This window comes from Vombatus ursinus, unplaced genomic scaffold (genome assembly GCF_900497805.2).
Source record: "Vombatus ursinus unplaced genomic scaffold, bare-nosed wombat genome assembly UNPS02014813.1, whole genome shotgun sequence".
Classification (NCBI taxonomy): Eukaryota; Metazoa; Chordata; class Mammalia; order Diprotodontia; family Vombatidae; genus Vombatus; species Vombatus ursinus.
In genome coordinates, this window is record NW_020954591.1 from 15,302,385 (window position 1) to 15,323,691 (window position 21,307).

The 21,307-nt window shown below is 35.9% G+C and overlaps 1 protein-coding gene across 1 annotated transcript in view; it reads left to right on the top strand.

Moving 5' to 3' along the window:
* ATP8A2 (ATPase phospholipid transporting 8A2) overlaps positions 1–21,307 on the top strand; it is a 741,784-nt gene that overhangs the window by 356,203 nt on the left and 364,274 nt on the right. The window contains exon 25 of the mRNA XM_027877570.1: positions 15,155–15,327. Coding sequence (XP_027733371.1) covers positions 15,155–15,327 — 173 coding nt within the window. The remainder of the gene's footprint in view (positions 1–15,154; positions 15,328–21,307) is intronic.

The following is a 21,307-nucleotide window of genomic DNA, read 5'->3' on the forward strand; positions in this document are numbered from 1 at the left end:
ATAAATACTTGCTCATTGATTTGACAAGCTGTTCAATGAGTTAGTATGTTATATAGTAGAAAGAGCTTGAAATTTGTAGTTGGGAGGCCTACATTTAAATACCAGCTATATCACTATATTACATTGTGCATGTCAAATATATCATTTTGAGCATTGGTTTCCTCATTTTAATATCAGGGTTGGACTTTTAAAAGCTTTCTATTTTTCTAATTTTATGAAAACTGCCAAATTATTGGCAGACCTCTTCCTTGGTATTGGGGATCTGGATCATGTTAATTCTGGGGTCACTTGTGACATAGGGCCATCCTAATGTTCTGCATCTAAGTAGAACCCCTAAGGTTCACAAGCCTTCTTGGTGAGTTATTTCTAATATCCTTGCCAATTTTTATTTAACAACTAAAGCAGGGAATGGGAGAACCTTGATTAAACTGAAGAACTTGACTATATCACCCTGAGGAGGTTGTAACAGATTTTGGCTTGAAATAACTCATCCCTTTAGGAGAAGAGGCCTTCTAGAGTTGATTTGGATCAAAATTAAACCTGAGAGTTCCCAAGTTGCCTTCTGGAGGAAGGCCAGAGGGGTCTTGAATGCTGGGAGCTATATAAAGACTGGCAGTGGGTAAGTTGTAGGCTGGCAGTAATTATCAATGTTTGTGCCAAGCTAAAGGGAGTGGCAAATTTCCCTATGTGATTGCCTGTACCTTTGTTTAAGACCACGTGGTCATGGTGAGAACAAATAGCCTCACATAAACTAGAATCCTATGCCCTCTTTCTGATTTAGGAATATATGAATGCTATTAAAACAAACCATATTTTTAAATGAATTTGGAATTTGTGTCAATATTTTTGCATGATTTTTCAGATGTTAAGACCACCAGCAAATGTTTATGTTACCCTTTTTAGGGGTTCACTTTAATTTGCTGTGATGATTAATTCTTCATAATGCTTTTCTTGTTGTGATAGAACTACCTGAATTGTAACCACTGTAGGATCTGAGGTGTTTCTTGCTGTCCCACACCTCTTTTTTATGAATTGGGTTTGAGGAAGCACAGAACTATAATTTCATGTCAACTTGAAGTAAGAATAGCAGTTTCTTCCTAAAGTAGCAAGAGCATCAAAGCTAATATAAACTTGTGGTTGGAGAGCCCAGAGTTTTCCTTTTTTTTCCTTTAAAAAAAGTGTGTTTTTTTAAAACTATTTTCATCATCCTTCCCAAAAAAGCCAATCCTTGAAAAATTTTCTCAAAATTGTATTTATCTTTTAAATAACTAATTGAAAATATCTCACAAGTCATCCATATATATCCATATAGGCTGTCAAGAGTCTCCAATGAAGATTTTGCCTGCCATACTCTATAACATTGATCAAAGACTTCCTTCTCAACTTTCCAGTGTTATCTGTGTATTTATTTCTTGTTAACTGAGTCAGTCCTCCTTCCTTTGCCTCTTTACTTTTCCCCTCCCAAGCTCCTTTTGACTTGGGGAGATTCTCTGAACTCTACAAAGAGAACCTAGTCCAACATTATATTGAAAGATTGCAGTGACCTGGCATACCTTTTGGCATTGGTGGTTCTTCTTTAGTTGTGTTTTTGCCTTAATTGGCTACCATTTTCTTCATCTGCCATCAAGAACTTTTAAAATGTATTTCAGAATTTTGTTGCGTGTTTTCCTTCTACTGCCTGTGCTTCCAGTGGTCAGACCCCCATGCCCTCTGTCAGTTTGCTCCTCATTTTCTCTGGGAGCAGGGTGTAGCTAAGTTTTTTCAGGCTGATTAATTATCGTTCTCAGAATGTTGGATCTAGTTATCAACTGCAGGGTGTCTTTTTCAAAAATGTTTTTGGATTTCTGTCAGGGATCCAGTTCTGCTGAGCCCAGTATTAGTTTTAATTAGCATTGACTCTTTTCCCTCACAGTAGATGGATAAGATCATAGGTTAGAATACATTCTTGTCATCTTCCAATAAATCCACATCTGTATTTCATATTTAACTATTATACTGAATTCTAGGATTTAAATGCAACAATCCCTCAAGTAACTAAGACTTTTAGGAGGGCAATACTACTGTTTATACAGCCTGGAAGCCCCACTTTCCATAAAAATAATAGTCTTTATTATTTATTTGATATAGGGGAATGACCTACAAATTGAACAAGATTCATCTGTCAAGTATTTGGGCTACAAACTTCTATAGGTCAGGTGCTACTTCTTCCACAAGACCTTCCACATCTTCCTCCCTGCCATCCCTTCATTTGAATGTTTCTTATAACACTATCTAGACTTCCTCTTAGCATTCATTGCATTCTACTTTGTATCAAATTTATTTATGACTATCTTTTCTCCTTTTAGATTGTAAGCTTTTTGAGGTCAGGGAATGTTTTTATATTTACATCCCTAACATCTAGGTGTTCCTTGCAGGGAGTAGACACTTAATAAAAGTTGATTGAACAAAATCAATAGCAGTTATTATGCCTGTGGTTATGTGTTATATCCAGGACTTTTTTCAGGTTGAGAGTTTGTTGTGAAGTTTAGGAATTCTACTGGTGGAATTCTAATGGATTAAATTGAACAAATATTCATTAAAAACACCTTGTGCTGAGCTCAGTGCTAAGCCCTTGGGAAAATGCTAAGTTTAAAGATTCAGTTCTTGTTCTCATGGTCCTTATAATGCAGTAGGAGGATAAAATGAACATAGAAATAACTTACGTGATGCATGTAAAGCCATGTGCTCTGTGAGGTCTGAGGCAGGAGATTATGTCCAGTAATGCAGATCAGGGAAGGAAGGCTTCATCGAGTTAAGAATATAAAAAATGAGCAGGAATATATTCAGCCAATAAACATTTAAATACTTAATATCTGCAAAGTAATAGGCATTGGGGGTACAAAAAAAAGCCAAAACATAGATAGAATAGAGAGTATAGAAACTTACATTCCAATGGGAGAGACAGCATGTAAATGACTATATACTAGCTATGTACAGAAGATTAAGGTAAATCAGAGAGAGCAAGACAGTAGCAGCTGGGCCAAGTGGGAATGGTCTCCTTTAGAGCAGATAAAAGTGAGTAGAAAGGACTTTACAGGCGTGGTACTGGGGGAGAGGCAAGTAGTACAGTGGGTTTGGGGGCAACAGAGAGTAAGTGCACATTGGTTGCAGTGTAGGGTGTGAAATATGAGATAAGGTTTGAAATGTAGGATGGTGCCAGATTGTGGAGGGGCTTCAAATGCCGGGCAGTAAGGAGCCCCTGAAGATTTTAAGTTCAAAAGCAGTGAGACCAGCTTGATGGATAAAGAAGACTTGATCAAATTTAGAGGTGGAACATGTGTAAAATAGGTTTTACAGGTGGGTAAAACAGCTCAAGCAGGTATTGCCTGCTTTCTCTCATTCTTTTCCTCTCCTCTCCTCTTCCTCTTTTTTCTGCCTTCCCGCCTTTTTTTCTCTTTTTTGCATATCTAGTGCTTAGCACAAATCATGACACATAGTAGGTGATTAATAAATGTTTATTCATATCCTGCCTTCCTTCCTCCTTCCCTTCTTTTCCTCCTCTCTTCTTCCCTCCCTACCTCCCTCCTTCTCTCCCTTTTTTCCTCCATTCCCTCTCCTTTCCTTCCTCCCTCCCTTCCTTCATCCTTCACTTCCTCCCTCCTTCACTTCCTCCCCCCCACACACAAACACACACAGAATTCTGTATTTGAGACTGTGCTAGACATATAGTAGGCATTCAAGAAATATTTATCAGTTGATTAGCAGAAAAACTGTATAGATGCAGGAATGTTCTGGCTTCCACTAAAAGGTGATTGAGTTTCTTGGATTTATGAATGGAGCCTTGAATTGTAGTTCATAAATGTGCATTCTGTTTTTAGTTGCAATACTTATTCTTACTATATCTAATCTCACTTCCATTTTCACATCTTTAAAATTGGAATAATACCTACTTTTTGATAGAATGTAGGTTCCTTGAAGACCAGATTTATTTCATTTTTGTCTTGAAATGTCTAGCAATAGTGCCCAACAATAAATATTTGTTGAATAAATGAATTCCTACCTATGGCTCATGTTAGAGCATTCTAAGCCATTTTTAATATTTTGACTAAGAAATTCTTAAAGGTGCTATATTTTGGGTAAAGTATTCTTTTTCCTGTTGTATTTTTTTTTACTATCATCCATGATTATAGGAAAAAAATTATGGGATAGAAAACTCGATGTGGTTCTCAAGCCCAATTTTAGCCATCAGTTAAATTTTTTTCTCAAATGAAGCTTGCAATAAATCACAAGATATAGTAATTTGAGGTTTCATTTCCTCTTATTGTTTTCATCTATTTTCTTGAGCAAATTCAGCTAAATAGTTAACAGGCAGCTAAACATTTTAAAGGAGATTAATATAAAAGATAGGACTTAGATTGCCTTTAAATAAAAATTTCTTATAATCAGAATCTATAGGGATAAGGACTAGACCTGTGATTTTTTTTTGTAGAGAGAACTTTCTCTACAGATAGAGATTAGTACCTTCTCTCCAACTAATGATTCAAGAATTGCCTAGAATGCTGAGCCCTGAGTTTCCCAGGATCACATAGAAAAGTGTGTGTAGAACTTGAACCTAGATCTTCCTGAATTTGAGTCTGACTCTCTATCCACTACACCAAATGACTGTAATAATTGTAACTTAGATTTATCTAGTACCTGACATTGTGCAAAGTGCCAGAGTTTATTTCATTTTATTTTCCTTTAGCCCTCTCAGATAGTGTAAGTATTATCACCATTTTACAGGTAAGGAGAGTGAGGTTCACTATTTATTTGCCCCAGGTCACCAGCTAGTCAGTAGCATCGCCAAGACTTCAGTCAAGGCCCTTTTGCTCCCAATCCAGCATTCTTCCCCTTGCCCTGCGCTGATATTAATGATGACTGGATCCAACGCAGGAGGAAGCTTCTGTGCTCTGCGCTGCCTGGGAGAACAATCCTGGTATTGAGATGCTTCTGGCTCAATATCCTACCATCGTTCTGCCAGTATTTATTTTTTCAGGCTCATGGGCCCAGAAAAACAATGTTACCGAATTGACACTGGCCATGAAAGCCTCTGAGAAGCGATCTCTGTTTCACTTCACTTATCTTTTATTAGTTTTATTGTAAGTGTTTATCATGAAACAAGGTGAAGTTCAAGACAGCATTGATCTGATTGCTTCTGCTGTGTGCACTGTGGTCTTGGGCTTTCCTCTGGATCGACCGTATCAAGTTCTTCTACTGTTGTGAATGAAAATAATCAGTTGGTGAAAGCACAGAATTAGAAACCTCTTGGTCTATTTATTTCTGTCTCTCAAGAATTCTGATTTAAAGCAGACTTTATTTCAACTAATGTGAACAGTAAGCTTGTTCAAGAGTCTTTAAGTGAATCGATCAATGTTTTTCTCTCCTCGTCTGTGAGAAAACCTATTTAAGAAAAAAAGTCAAAGTTTCATTTATGGTGTTAGATTTCAATTATATTATATTTAATGTAAGAAAGTAGGGACTACATCTTTGCTATTCTCAATATATTGTCACACACACTATAGCCAACATACTCTTCTATGAATTACTATTACTGTTATCTAAGTATTTCTGAAATATTCAACATTCTCCTTTGTAATAGAGTGTGACTTGCAGCATCTATGGCATAGGATGAACTTGACCCCCCTAAAGATTCTTCTGGGTTCATTAAACCAAGACAGGAGTAGTTTGGACAGTTTAACAGCTGTCTTTGAGCTCTTTGTGGAGAAGGTTTCATCTCTTAAGTTACACGGAAAGATTCCTCCTATTTTAAATTGCTTTTGCAAGTAACATTTCTTCTGTTCTTTCAAGCTTCCCAGAATTGAGGAGGCCTAGAAGTAAATGAATCCAAATCCATAAAGAGAGGAGATCTATCATAGGCTTCACTAGAAGCACTCAGGAGTTCTCTTTTTACTCAAAATGTTTATATTGCAAAGCAGCTATTTTTTTTTCTCTATGAAGTGTTGCCAGTATCTTGACAGATGTGTGATATGTATGCTTATATTTTGCAAAGCTAAATCCTTGCAGAGTGAAATTTGGGATTCTTTAGGAAATTCATATTACTAAAACATACATGTACATATGTATCTATAAATATATTCATATCTATGTAGAGAGATATTTGCATGTGGGAATGTCCATGATTTTATCAACTAAGTGATTTAGGTTTTAGTGAACAATCTGCATTATCTAGATAGATTGAATAAAGACTGTGGTACAATGCCCACATCAAGTGGCCTACGACCCTTTCAAAGAGAGACTGCATAGATAACTTGTGTGAGCGGATTGCCTTCTCACCATAATGAGAGCTTGCTCTGTCCAGATGTTTAGAACATGTGACCTTCAGGATAACTATTAGTCAAGTCCCCTTGCTACTTACTAGCTGTATGACCTTGGACAAGACACTTAACCTCAGTTTGCCTCAGTTTCCTCAACTGTAAAATGGGGATGATGATAATAGCATCTACCCGCCAGAGTTGTTGTGAGGAACAAATGAGGTAATAATGTCAAAGAACTTAGCACACTGCCTGACACATAGGAACTATATAAATATTAGTTATTGTTGTTATGATTATTATTTGAGAGATAGCCTATACTGGCCTTTTCACTTGGGCTGCAGATTCTCTTTCTCTTAATAATATTTTTTAGTTTATAAAATTGATATTTCTTATTTTGACACAATTAACAGATGTCACATACTGACATAACTCCCTTGTCCCTGTCAAGTGTGTTACCACAAAATAGTAAACCCAATCCTACAAGAATCTATTAAATACCTACCATATGTATGGCAGTGTCTTAGATGCTAGCAATACGAAGCAAAACAAAACAAAAGATAGGTCCTTTTCTCAGTGAACTTTTATTCTGCTGCTGGGATAGAACACATAGACCAATAAGAACGTACATGATAATTTGAGAAGGCAGGAAAGCACTAATCATTAAGGAGATCGAGAAAGAATGTCTTTAACAGATGGTACATGAGCTAAGGCTTGAAGGGACTAAGGATTTTAAGAGTCAGAGGTGAGGATGTATAGAATGTAATCTACTTCAGGGCAGACAAGTATTGTCTCATTTTCTGTTCTTTTATTCCCAGTACCTGGGTCAGTGCTTGACACATGGTGAGTGCTTGAGTACTAGTTTGAAGTATGCAAAGGCGTGGAGGCTGGAGATAGAGTGCCAAGTTCAGGAAAACCAAGGCAGCCCAGTTTTACTCATGCAGAGGAAATACATTCTTGGAAGGGTAGGCCGGAGCCACATGATGATGCCAGGATGACTAGTTATCCCAGAGGCAACAACAGGTCTGTGAAGGTTTGTGAGCATGGTAAAACTTGTGCTTTAGGAAGATTATTTTGGCAGGCACGAAGGAAGATAAATTGGCAGGGAAAGGGACTAAAAGTCAGCAGTCTAATGAGGAGGCATTTGCAATAATACAGGAGTGAAGTGATGAGGGTTTGAATTAGAGTAGTAGCTGTGTGAGTGGACAGAAGGAAAGAGATGGAGGGAAGGACAAGTTTTGGCAATTGACTAGATATGATGAATGAGGGAGAAATAGTCATGAATGACTCAGAGATTGTAAATGAAGGAATTTTAAAAAAAACATTGAATAAGAATTTAATATGTACAAAGTGCAAGAGATAAAAATAGGAAACCATGAGAAACCCTGCATTCAGGGAGCCCACCAGTCTTTAAGTTTTCTTTATTAATTTTTTTTAAATTAAGCTTTTGTTTTTGTTTCCTCATCCTCTCACTCCCCCTCAGTTGAAGAGAAAAGCAAGACTCTTATAACAAATATACATAGTCAAGTAGAACAGATTCCCACAATGGCCATATCCAAAAATGCCTGTCTCATTCTGCATTTTTAGTCCGTCACCTCCATATCAGGAGTTAAGTAGCATGCTTCCTCTGTCCTCATTAATCATGATTGGTCATGGCATTGATCAATTTCAATTCCATAGTCTTTAAACTAGTTCGTGTTTTAAGTGTTGTTATAGTATAAATTGTTCTTCTGGTTCTCACTTGGCTTTGTATCAGTTCATAGAAGACTTCCCAGGTTTCTCTAAAGCCACCCCTTTCATCATTTCTTATGGTACAATAATACTTCATTAGCTTCATATACCATAATTTGTTCAGCTGTTCCTCAATTGATTGATACTCCCTTAGTTTCCAGTTCTTTGGTACCACAAGAAGAGCTACTATAAATATTCTTGTATAATTGGGTCCTTTCCTTCTTTCTTCGATCTTCTGGGGGTATAAGCCTTGTAGTTGTATCATTGGGTCAAAGGATATACACATTTTAGTAACTTTGAGCAGAGTTCCAAATTGCTTTCCAGAATGGCTAGACTGATCAATGGCCCCACAGCCAGTGCATTAACGTGCCTCTTTTCCTGAAGCCTCACCAAGACTTATTTTCCTTATTTGTCAACTTTGCCAATCTTGTGGATATGAGGTAGAACATCAGTGTTGCTTTAGTTTGTAATTCCCTACTCTTTTTAGTGATTCCTAGCATTTTTCACATGATTGTTGATAAGTTTGGATTTCTTCCCTTGAGAACTGCCTCTATATCCTGTGACCATTTATGAGTTGGAGTATGACTGTCAATCTTATAAATATGAATCAGTTCCTTACATATTTTGGATGTGAGACCTTTTTGAGAGGCAACTTGATAGTGCAGAAATAAAGCGTTGGACCTGGAGTCAGGAAGACCTGAGTTCAAATCCAGCCTTAGATACTTACTAGCTTACCCTAGGAGAGTCACACAACCTCTCTGTACCTCAATTTCCTTATCTGTAAAATGATGGTAATAGCAAAACCAGATGTTTGTAAAACAATTTGCGCTATATAAAAGCTACAGCTGTCATTATCACCAAAGAAGCTTGCTGCAAAGATTTTTTTCCCCCCAAATAACTGTCTTCCCTTCTAATTTTAACTGCATTGGTTTTCTTCATGCAAAAACTTTTAAATTTTATATAATAAATATTACCCATTTTTTGTGATTTCTATATCTTGTGTCATCATGAACTGTTCCCCATTCATAGATTTGAAAGCAAATTTCTATCCTACTTCACTAATTTGTTTATGATGTCACCCTTTGTGTATAAATGATCCATTTAGATCCATTTAGAGCTTATCTTGGCAAATGATATGAAGTGCTAGTCGAAATCTCTTTTCTGCCAGACTAATTTCCAATTTTCCTGTCAGTTTTTGTCAAATGTTGAGTCCTTGCCCCAAGAACTGGGTTCTTTTTGTTTATCCAAAGGTAAACTACTATGCTGTTTCCTTCTGTATGTGCTGTACCTAATTTATTCCACTGACTGACTTTCTCATTCTTATCTAGTACTAAAGCATTTTGTTGATTATTGCATTATAGTACAGTTTGAGATTTGGTAGTTAGGTCACCTCCCTTCCCACTTTTTTTTATTTCCTGTGAAATTCTTGACATCTTGTTCCTTCAGATGAATTTTATTATTATTTTTTGATCAATAAAATAATCCTTTGGTAGTTTGATGGCTATGGCACTGAAATAAATTAATTTAGACAGGATTGTCTTTTTTTTAAATTGACTCTGACCAATTATGAACATTAGTATTTCTTCATTATTATTTAGATCTATGTAGATTTATGTTAAGATTGGTTTTTAGTCATATTTATATGGTTCCTGTGCATATCTTGGTAGATAGACTCCAAAGCATTTTATGCATATTATAGTTATTTTAAATGGAATTTCTCTTACTGTCTCTACCATCAGGATTTGTTAGTAATATACAGACATACTCATGATTTATGTGGCTACATTTTATGACTTGCAACTTGAAATAAAGTTATTTCTGTTCATTTTTAGTTGGCACTGTAGAGTTATCCAAATATATGTGTGTACGTATAGACGTGTGTATATTATCAGTGTGATGCTTTTCTTTCTTCTTTCTTTATGCTTATTTCCACCTTATTTCTGTTTCTTGTCTTCTTGCTTTAGCTAACATTTCTAGCAACATTTCAAATAGCAATAGTAATAGTGGATCACTGCTTTACCCTTGTTATTATAGGAAAGGCCTCTAACTTATCCTTATTGGCTCTTGATTTTAGATTAATAACAATTAGTATATTAAGGAAAGGTTCATTTATTCCTATGTTTTCTAGTTTGTTATATTTTTAGTAGAAATGGGTGTTATATTTTGTCAAAAGCTTTTTTCCCTGTATCTATTGATATACTCATATTATTTTTGTTATCATTAATAACATGACCAATTTTATTGATAGCTTTCTTAAAATTGAACCAACCATACATTGCTGGTCATACTATATCTTTTTAATTATGTGATTGTACCTTCTTGGTAGTATTTTATTTATCTATTTATATTGTTAGAATTGTCTACTTCTGAAGGGAATATATTAAGGTCTTCTACTATTACGGGTTTCACTATTTTTCCCTTTAGCTCATTTATCTTTTCTTTTAAATATTTATATGCTAAGCCATTTGTCAATGATTGTTTATTTATTAAGTACCTGCTGTATTTCAGTTACCATACCAAGCTCTGGGTATACAGAGAATAGTAAAAGATAACCTCTACTCTCAAGGAATTCACTGTCTAATAAGGGATACAGCTTGTAAACAACTATGTACAAACAAAATGTGTGTGTGTGTGTGTGTGTGTACACACAGATATATATATATATATATATAGAGAGAGAGAGAGAGAGAGAGAGAGAGAGAGAGAGAGATAAGATATAATAAATTGGAGATAGTCAATAAATAAAGCTTCAGTAACTTAAAAAAACCTATTTTGGAAGTATTCCCATAGAATTCCCAGACTGTGCATATCTTTTGACCCAGCTTCATCACTACTAGGCCCATGCTCCAGTGAAATCAAGGAAAGAGGAGGAAGAGCGCACACACACACACACACATACACGGGGTGATTTCCTTTTGGGGAATGGGTAAACAAATCATGGTACATGAATGTGATAAAATATTATTGTGCCATAAGAAATGATGAAATGGACAATTTTATTTCGTTTATTTATTTATTTTTTTGTGTAAGGCAATTGGGGTTAAGTGATTTGCCCAGAGTCACACAGCTAAGAAGTGTTATGTATCTGAGGCCAGATTTGAACTCAGGTCCTCCTGACTCTAGGACTGGTGCTGTATCCACCGCACCATCTAGCTGCCCTGACAGACAATTTTAGAAGGAACTGTGGGAAAACCTCTTTGAAATGATGCAGAGTAAAGTGACCAAAACCAGAACAATTTATACAGTGGTATCTACAATATAGAGAAAAATAATTTTGAAAAACTTTAGATTCTAATCAATGCAATGATAAGCCTGAATTCAGAAGACTGAAGATGAAATATACTATTTACCTCCTGCCAGAAAAGTGATGAACTTAAAATACAGAGACAGACACACATTTTCAGGCATGGCCAACGAATTTGTTTTGCTAAACTATGTGTGTTTTTGATTAGGGTTTTATTTTTCATTCTTTTTTTTAAACTTGCTTATCTTGTGGGGGGAATAAGAGGTACAAATAAGTGCTCATGGAAATATATAAATTTTCTAAAATAATAGCAACTAGCGTTAAAGATTTGTTGAATTTCCTTGAAAGAGAAATGAGGTTAAATTTTTACAGAAAGTTTAACTTTCAAGATTGGGTTTTGAGGTTTAAATATTCTATTATAACTAAGTTACACACATATATGTATGTGTGTGTACACATATATATGTATATATACATACAGTGTGTGTATTTGTGTGTGTGTGTGTGTGTGTGTGTGTGTGTATACCTTCACTTTTCAGTGAAACAAAAGAATTGGTTGAAAGAGCTCAGGACGTTTAGCCAGGAGAAGAGGAGACTTAGGGGGATATAGAATAGTTGTCTTAAAGTATTTTAGGGGCGATCATGTGGAAGAGAGATTGTCCCCATAGAATAGAACTGGAAGCAATGGGAGGAAGTTATAGAGAAACACATTTTGACTCAATTTGAGAAAAGTAATTATAGTTATCTGAAAAAGAAAGGCACTTGGGAGACACTGAGGTTCCCATTACTAGGAATCTTCTACCAGAGGCTGAGTGACCACTTGTAAGCGATGTTACATATTTCAAGCATGGGTTGTACTAGATGACCTCTGAAATTCAATGATCATCTGGAAAAACATTTGTTACAATGAAAGGAAGTAATGAGAGTATAATTTTGTGCTTTTGACTTTTGTAGGCTCATGTTTTTTTCTTGAAATTATTGTAACTATATCTGTTATGTACCTAAATTCTGCAAAGAAATTATATTTTACTAAATGTTTCACAAATAAATATATGTTTACTCCCTTCCATATAGCCATTATATGAAAATCTGGGTTTTTAAAGCAAGTAAATTAGGGAGTGGTGAATTGCTTTATGGAAGTATTCACCTTAGTATTCTTTTACATGGCAGCTTTCCCTTGGAACATATAAACTAGTTATAAGCCAATTTTTACAAAATACAATCCAGCTGTTCACAAATATTGCAAAAAGCAAGGTACATATTTATGGTAAATCACAACCAGGAAAAGAAATATGTGCATATGTAAATATAAGTTACAGGGATCCGATGATGGGAGGTCCATCTGGTTAAGAACTACATTTCCTGTGAGGACCCAAGTCCCAAGAGTTGGACCAGATGGCAAGAATTTAAGACTCTGAATTCCCTTAGATCACTGTACTGATAGCAAAGAGATAACATAGTAAGGAAATGAGATGGGAGGTAGGACATTCGATAAAAGAAAAGAAAATGAAATCATATGGAGTGGTGAGCAAGAGAGGAGTCGGCAAGGAACTCAGATTGATAGAGCTGACCAGAATCAGAGTTGAAAACTTACTCAGGGGTTCTTAACCTAGGGGTCTATGGATAAATTTCAAGGAGGAGACTGTGAACTTATTTTTTTAATATATCGAGAAGTATTTTAATTTAATTGATTTCCTTTGTCATCCTCTGCATTTTATTTTATTCACTTAAAGCATATATACGTGAGCCTGTATATCATTGTTAAATGGCATATTTGTGTCACTATAGTGCCCAGCGGATTCAAGACAAAAAAAAAAAAAGGATTAACCCTTGGACTAAATTGACAGCAAAGGAGGCTGTTTGCAGGCAGAAATCTGGTAGACGGAAACTTCCGTTTCATGCTCTACTGAAGAATATTGTCAAGAAGAGATTTCTGCTGAGGTGCAGATAGGTTGTGATCTACAATGACTGAGGGAATGTTCAGATGGAGTAAATGATGAACCTATTGAAATGTTGTGTTGTTCTACAGAATTGTTTATCTGGGAAATGGAGCTTAGAGATCCAACACCCTCATTTCATAGTCAAGGAAATTTAGAAGTAGGGAAGGGAGGTTTCTTGTTATAGTCACCCAGGTAGCAGTAGCAGAACTATCCAGTCTCTCTGACTCTGAATTGATGGCTTTTCCTAATTCTAGATGACCTCTAAGGTACCTTCAAGCTCTGAAACAGTACAGTTCTATGATATCTCAGGAATATAGGTTACTGTTATCTCCTAGTTGATTCCATAAATGGGTGCCTCCTACAGAAATAATACCATATATTTGTGTGTAGCATTCTTAGGATCAAAGCAGCCATTCAACATCCCCATTAGGCATACGGGACAGGTGGCTTTAACCCTACTTTACAAAATAAACTGGCCCCTAGATGTTAAGTGATTTGCCTAATGTTATACAGCAAACTAGCAGCAAGAATCGATATCTTATGTTTTTCTGTTTCAGCATCCTGACTCAGTAATGGACTGATCTTAAGGAATAATAAATAGCATAGGGATGCCATCTTCTTTTAATGGAAATTAAATAGTAATTTATTTTAATTTTTTTAAAATAAAAATCAGTTTAACATATCAGTTACCTTTCCTCTTGAACACATCTTCCATTCATTAACAATGCATTCCTATAGTACTACTTTATTTATTCTTTTCAGTAGTAGAAATACCAAATGTTATTTTTGTTTAAAGGCATGGGAAGTTCTAAATGCATCCCCTTCTAATAAGCCCCAAAGTCTCTTGTTGAGAATAAAAAATGATTCAGTAAGATGAGAGGTTCCAGTTTTATAGTGGTAGCTGAGCCTAAAATTAAACTCTACAGGGGCAGAGAGTCTATGTTGATTCTATGCATTTAATTAAATATGCAGAATGTTTGCAGCACATGCAGTATATTCAGTGACAGACACACACACACATGCACAGAATGACTGGAACTATCTTTTATAGTACCCTAATTAGCTTAATAGTGCCTTTTAAAATTGAGGCACATCCACTCTTAAGTTTCCCATATATGGCACCTAGTTGCTGTTACCACCCCTATTTTGACCTTGTATTTCTTTTTCAGGGTTTGAGTTTAGAGTTACAGCCCTCATTGATTTGAGTATATCTGTGCAGAGATCACATTTACTACCTTGATATAATTCCACATTCTAATTCCAACTGGAAATGGACATCAAGCCTAGATAGTCCCTGTAGGCTGGTGATGGTTTTTCATGTATGTTTCCTGTTAAAAGTGAATTTCTTTTCATAAAGATACTTTAAGAATATGACCTAAAACCCTCTGGAAAGTCTGAGAATACCGAGTTATAAATGCTATTTTTCTGCTTCATTGTCTGCAGGGAACTTGATAAAAATCTCATAACACATTTAAAATACACCTGGTGCCATATTGAGAAAGCTAATTGTTTGCCAAATTACCTGATGATGAAGATGGCCTTACTAGCCTTAAAGTGCATATTAGGAATAAATACTCGTATAGAGTTTCCCTTTCCACTTGTAATAAGAGGCTGAGGACCACAGAAAGATATAAAAGAGAAGGCACAAAAAATACACGATAACTTCTTGTAATGAAACTGTTTAATTGGATCAGAATTTGAATGGTTAAAATCCAGTACTAACTCGAAGTAAGATGGATTTAGTCATTGAAGTACCAGAAAGACCTCAATATATAAGGCATGTTGACCATGACAACAGGCTCTTGATGACATGAAGGTGAAGTGTTAGTATATGAAGTTAAGATGAACAGTGATAATGCATTTTATGAAGGTTCATACTGAATTTCAGGACTTTTTGATGGAAGAATTTAGATTTAGTTCTTACCTCTCCCATGCCTTTCTTATTTCAGGCAACAAGAGAAGCCCTTACTCAACACTGTGTTTGCCTTGGAAATTCTCTGGGCAAGGAAAATGACATTGCCTTGATCATTGATGGCCACACACTAAAGTATGCCCTCTCATTCGAAGTCAGGCAGATCTTCCTGGATTTGGCCCTTTCGTGTAAAGCAGTCATCTGTTGCAGGTAGGAGGATGTTCAGTATTTACCCACTTTGTGTTGATGTATCAAAGTGACTTTTTGTTCATGTAAAGATAACAGAGGTAAAGTTTCTCCTCTAAATGCAAAGTGAATCCCATACAATCCACAAGGTCCAAATATACCTTTTTAGTTGTTAAGTTATACATTTTCAGGAGCCAGTATATCACTGTTAAATTGTAGATTTGTGTTTACTAGCATGATGGACTTAAATTAAAACCCTTCATATAGTATGACATTATAGCTCCAATCATGTGCTGATAGTGGAGAACAAAACAGAGAAGGGTCTGATTACTATTAGTGTGGGAGCTTCCCATATGTTCTGTCTATTAGATCCTCTAATTCTGAAGTCTGGGCAAGCGCCCAACTCCCAGAAGTATGGTGTTTGTTTATTTATGTGTCTCTTGTCATAGGTCAGTTTCTCTCTCAAGCTCTGTAGTTGAGTATTCCTTTCAGGCAACAAGGAGCTTTGGTCTGGTTTTTATTATGTGTATTTTTCTGTTGGGATCTAATCAGTAGAGGTATGGACAATCTGTGTATATTTCTTCATGTTAATCTTTCAGGGTTAATAAAGGTGGGTGGCATCACATTCTGTTGATAACTGGATGTTATGAGAAGAAAGCAAAGCTGTTTGCAAAGAAGGGGAAATTAGATGAAAAATTAAATGAGAGGAAATGAATTCGTAATAAGCCAGCAAAGGGGGACTCCATCAGCAAGAAAATGAATGAATGAATGAATGAATGAATATAAATAAATAAGGTAAAAAGGGTAGCTCCAGCCTTGCTTTAAAAATATGCAAAAGAAGGTGAAAAACTAACCAGTACATCAATTGTGTCTATTATGTGGAATATGTAATATTCTATACCTGTAGCATCCCACCTCTGGAAAAACACTGAGGGATATGTGTTTTTCAACTCTTTTTTGAAACCAAGTTTGGTAATAATCATGACATTTAATTTCATCTTTTTCCTTTCTGTGATATTATTATTGTTTGTATTGTTTTCTTGATTCTGCTTATGCTGCTTTGCATTAGTTGATATATCTTCCCCTGCTTTTCTGAAGTCTTATGTTGTTAATACTTTATTTATGGTGCAGCAGTGATCTATTACATTCATAACACACTTTGTTTAGCTATTTCACATTCAGTGGCCCATCTGCTATGTTTCCTTTTACTTGCTATCACAAAAGGCTTGCCATGAATGAATATGTTGCTGTATATGGGACTTTTCTTTCTGTCTTTAACTTCCTTAATCAATTTGCCTAACCTTTGGGGGCCTTTCCAACTCTAACTATTTCCATCTTTTGTCATTTTGGTCCATTTGCTGATAGTGAGGTAAATTCTTAGACCTGTATTAATTTGCATTTTTCTCAGTGATTTGGAAAAAAAAACTTTCATATGATTAATAGTGTACATTTTTTCTCTTAAAAACTAATTGTTCATATTCTTTGAGGATTTAAACATTGGGGAATGACCACTGCTATTTAGGGAAAAGCACTAACTTTGGAGTCAGGAGACTATAGGGTTTGAATCCTATTTCTGATATTTATTAGCTTTGTGAAAACGGGTAAGTAGCTTAACCTTTCTGAGTTTGTTTCAGCATTTATAAAGTAGAAATAATAATAATAATAATACCTATATAATTTACCTCACAAGACTGTTGTAAAGAAAGCACTTTGTAAGCCTTAAAACACTATTTAAATGTGAATAGTTGCATCATTATTATCATTATAGCTTTTAATTAGTTGTCCTGGCACCACTTTGTGTCATCTCCAGGTTATATATATCCCAAATAGTCCTTCTAATGCATAGTTTATCACACCATTAGTCTGCTCAGAAATCTTCAGTAGGGCTCCCCTGCCTACTGAATAAAGTCCAAACTTTTATGCTGGCATTCAAGACTCTCGACAATTTGGCTGCAGCCTGACTTTCATATAAATTTCTTTCATGTGCTACTAGAATCTTAGATATACTTTTAGGTTTCTCTGCCCTCTCTAATCTGTACTTTTGTACACACAGTTTTCTGTTTCTGAAAGGAAGCAACTTTACCTATTTAAATATCATCCTTCAAGACCCATTTCAAGTTCCACTTCCTCCATGACACCTCTGTTGATTATCTATCTCCTTTCAACTAGTAATTACACCTTCACCCTTAAATCTGTTGTCATACTCCAGTGGTCCATATTCACTTATTCATGGTCATTCATATTCATTGCCTTAAAAGTACCATCAATGACTGTCACACAGAGGGGTCATGGAAAGACACATGGTCACTATGAGCAGGCCAACAAATCATTCAGAGGAATTTGGAAGAACAGGGGTAAAGCACATCATTAAGGAATTGTATGACAGAAGGAAAACATGGATTGATCACAGGGCAAGAGCAAGGGATAACTAGTGTATATCCAGAGTGTTCCAGTAATATCCTTGCAGTGTTCAGAGATAGTTAAGAAGGCCTCGAGCATGCTTCTCAGAACCCCTGTGGGTAACTTTTGGGGAAGAGCATGGACAGAAGTTGCTTAAGAAGTACCAGCATGGATAGGTTTACGAGCATGGATGGGTGAATGAAAAATTCTAGAATGTAAACTACCTGTGAGGAGAGATTGTTTAATTTATTGTATTTGTATCCTGAGCACCAGCATGGTGCCTAGCACATTATAGACATTTAATAAATGCGTGTGGACTTGATTTAGTTGTGAAGGAATTTCAGAACACACACACACACACACACACATATGCTGTAATATATATATATATAAAATATAATACGTAATATATAGTATATATAACATTAATACATACATATAATAAGCATAATACATATATTATAATATTGGAATATATACTATATAATACTTAAATTACAAATATTGTAATACATAATGAAGTGCCTAACAGGAAATGTGACTTGTCAGCAGAGTAAGGTATGGCAATTCTAGTGAGCTTCAGAGGGGCCCAGACTCCACGTAGCTGGTATTTTTTAAGTCCTGATGTGACCGAGCTGCTAAGGGAGGCAGGAGTCAGTCAAGTCCCATGGACAGCTTGTATTACTTTTTAGAGAAAACTAATTCTTTATTGCAAGGAAATGGGAAACCTTTGTCCTATTACACCTCCACCACAAGATATGGTAACTTGGCCCAGTATGCCCTATTTCTCTAAACCCATAAGAGCTCTTTTCATTTGCCCCAAACTCTGGATCAGAACTGACGGATTCCATCTGTGTTCAGTGGCAAGATAGCTATCTTTAAGAACTTAAAATTAGTGGTGTGGAAGAGGGTTTTAGAGTGTTTTGTTTGGTGCCCCAGGGCAGATATTGGAGCAATGGTGAAAGTGCTTTAGAGATGAATTTTGGTTTGACTCCTGAAAAAAACTTCCTAACAATTAAATCTGTTTGAAAGTGAAATGTGCTAACTAGGGAGGTAGTGTATTCCCCTGCCCTGGAAATGTTTAAGCAAAAGCCACATAACCACTTGTTAGGTATCTTGTAAATTCAGGTATGTCTAGTTCCTTCGTGGGATGAACTGAAGGGCTAAGGAAGTGCCTTCCCACTCTAAAACGATGTTATTTTGTTACTAAATGATCTCTAAGATCCTGTCCCAGGCAGACATCCTGATTCTCTATTTAAGGAAGAGACCTTAGCTCTGATTTGAGTGAATAGTAAGAATGGGAGAGATAGGAAGTGTGGAAAGAGTTTGGGGGAGGACTTTTCCCTTACAACCTTCTCTTTGTGTTTATGTTGTAAAGTAACTGAGTAAGCATATGCCTGATTGTGTGACTGGCTCATTGATTTCGAACTAAATAAATATGACACTACAAACTGTTGGTGCTTCTCCCTGAGGCCAGAAGGAATCGGAAGTGAGCCAGTTCCTTTCCAGATGCCCCCTTATGGTTAAGTAACCATTTCTTTTAATTATTGGGGGAGGAAGGGAGGCAGAGAGGAAAGGAACAAGGAACAATGTACATGGAAAAGTACTGAAAATTGTAAAGCCAAGCCAAAAAAAAAAAAAGTGATGTAACTTCATAGGTTTACAAAGGGAAATAAAAATAAGTAGGTTTGAATCTCAAGAGAGAGTGAGAAGTGCCTTTAAGGCTTTACAAGAACGGTCCCTTTTCTTGCCAGGTGCATGATACTAAAGAAAGAAAAACATTTTTTAAAAATTCCTTCCTACTCTAGACTGTTTTAACAGTATTTTTGTGTGTCACGTAAGACTGTACACTTCAAAACTTCACAGGAAGGAGCTCAAGCTCTAATTTGGCACAGCTAGGGGAAATTTCAAATTAAATATGTTGCAGTCTTCAAACAGAAACATTAATTGAGGAGGGGAATCTGGTTCATTGGGGTTTTTTTTGTTTTCTTTCATTTCTTTAAACATGATGGTGCACCACTTTACTCTCCAGGAAGGTTTTTTTTTTTTTTTTTAAGGTATTCTCAGAGACCTAGAACTCTACATGAGTATAGGATGAACCTTTTAAACACATGTATTTACCACTCAGTCATACTTTTAAAAATATTTAAATTCTATTTATTTCCTTGGCCTCAGAAATTGCAGCCAAAATCTCAGCAGTGGTCTTTCAAAATTTGGCTGCAATAGTTGTAATAAATTGTACCAGTTTCTGAAACAAGAGAGGGAACTGGTTCCTTCTGGAGGAGAATTAAAAACAAAACAAAACAAAACTTTTATAGTTCTATAAAAGCATAAAACATTGTTTCTGATAGATTTAGTTCAAAGTCCGGTTAATTTTATGTAAAGTTCAGACTTAGCAATTCTGAACTTGAGACTACTTAGTATACTGAAAGAGGACTCGAATTTGGCCTTTGAAGGCCACCTCTGAAACTAATTGTCACTTATTCTTTCTGAACCCTCCTTATTTCCACCTCCTAGCTTTCCTGGCTTCATTCAAGTCTTGGTTAAAATCCTACCTTCTGCAAGAAGCCTTTTCTTATCCCTGATAATTCTGGTGCCTCCTTTCTTTTGATTACCTCCAACTTATCTATATCTAGCTTATTTATATATAGCTGTTTGCATGTTGTTTCGACCATTAGACTGTGAGCTGTTAGGAGCAGACACTGTCTTTTGCCATTCTGTATTTGTGTACATAGTAGGTGCTTAATAAATGCTTATTGACAGATTTACTGAACCTCAGGTTCTTTATATAATGGGTTAATAAAACTTGTATTATGTTAGAGAGGCATTTTGGAGTTGTAGATAGAAGGCCTCAGGCTTAGAAAGACCAAGGTTCAGGCCTACCTATACCACATTCTGACTGTCACACTGGGAAAGGAAATGTGTCACAGGGGGCTCCCTATACTGATGAAATCACTGGTTGATATATCTCTATGTATATCATCTCTATCTGTGTGTGTATATGTGTATATGTATGTATGTGTGTGTATATATATATATATGTATAATAGGATTGTTGTAAGTGAAGTACTTTGTAAATCTTCAGGTGCTATATTCTATATGAGCTGCTCTTGATAAGCTTGAGTGAAAGGCTAGGCAGTGAATTGGAAAATGCATGCATTTTTAAAGTAGTTAGGTTACTATTGAACAAGTTGAATTGAAAGCTCTTAGTATAATTATGCTATAATGTTTTTTTAAGGGCAGGGACTAGTACTTATGCATCTGGGAAATCACCCAGTGGTAGATTTGGAGGCTAGATTTGGAAGGAGAAAACCTGGGTTTGAATCTGGATATGCTGTGTACTTACTGTCTTTGTGACCTTGAGTAAGCAAGTCATTTAACTTTTTGGGGCCTGTTTCCTTATCTGAAAAATAAGGGAATTGGATTAGCTGCTTATATGGTTTGTCATGGTTCTGTGACCAGGTTCTCAACCAACTCTCTACTTAACCCATCCATCCATTTGTTAGCTCCCATTTATTCCGCAGTGTGCTGGTACGTGTGTGTGTGTGTGTGTTTTTAACAACAGACTCTTCAAAAACGGGACACACTTGAAAGTTTAATCTGC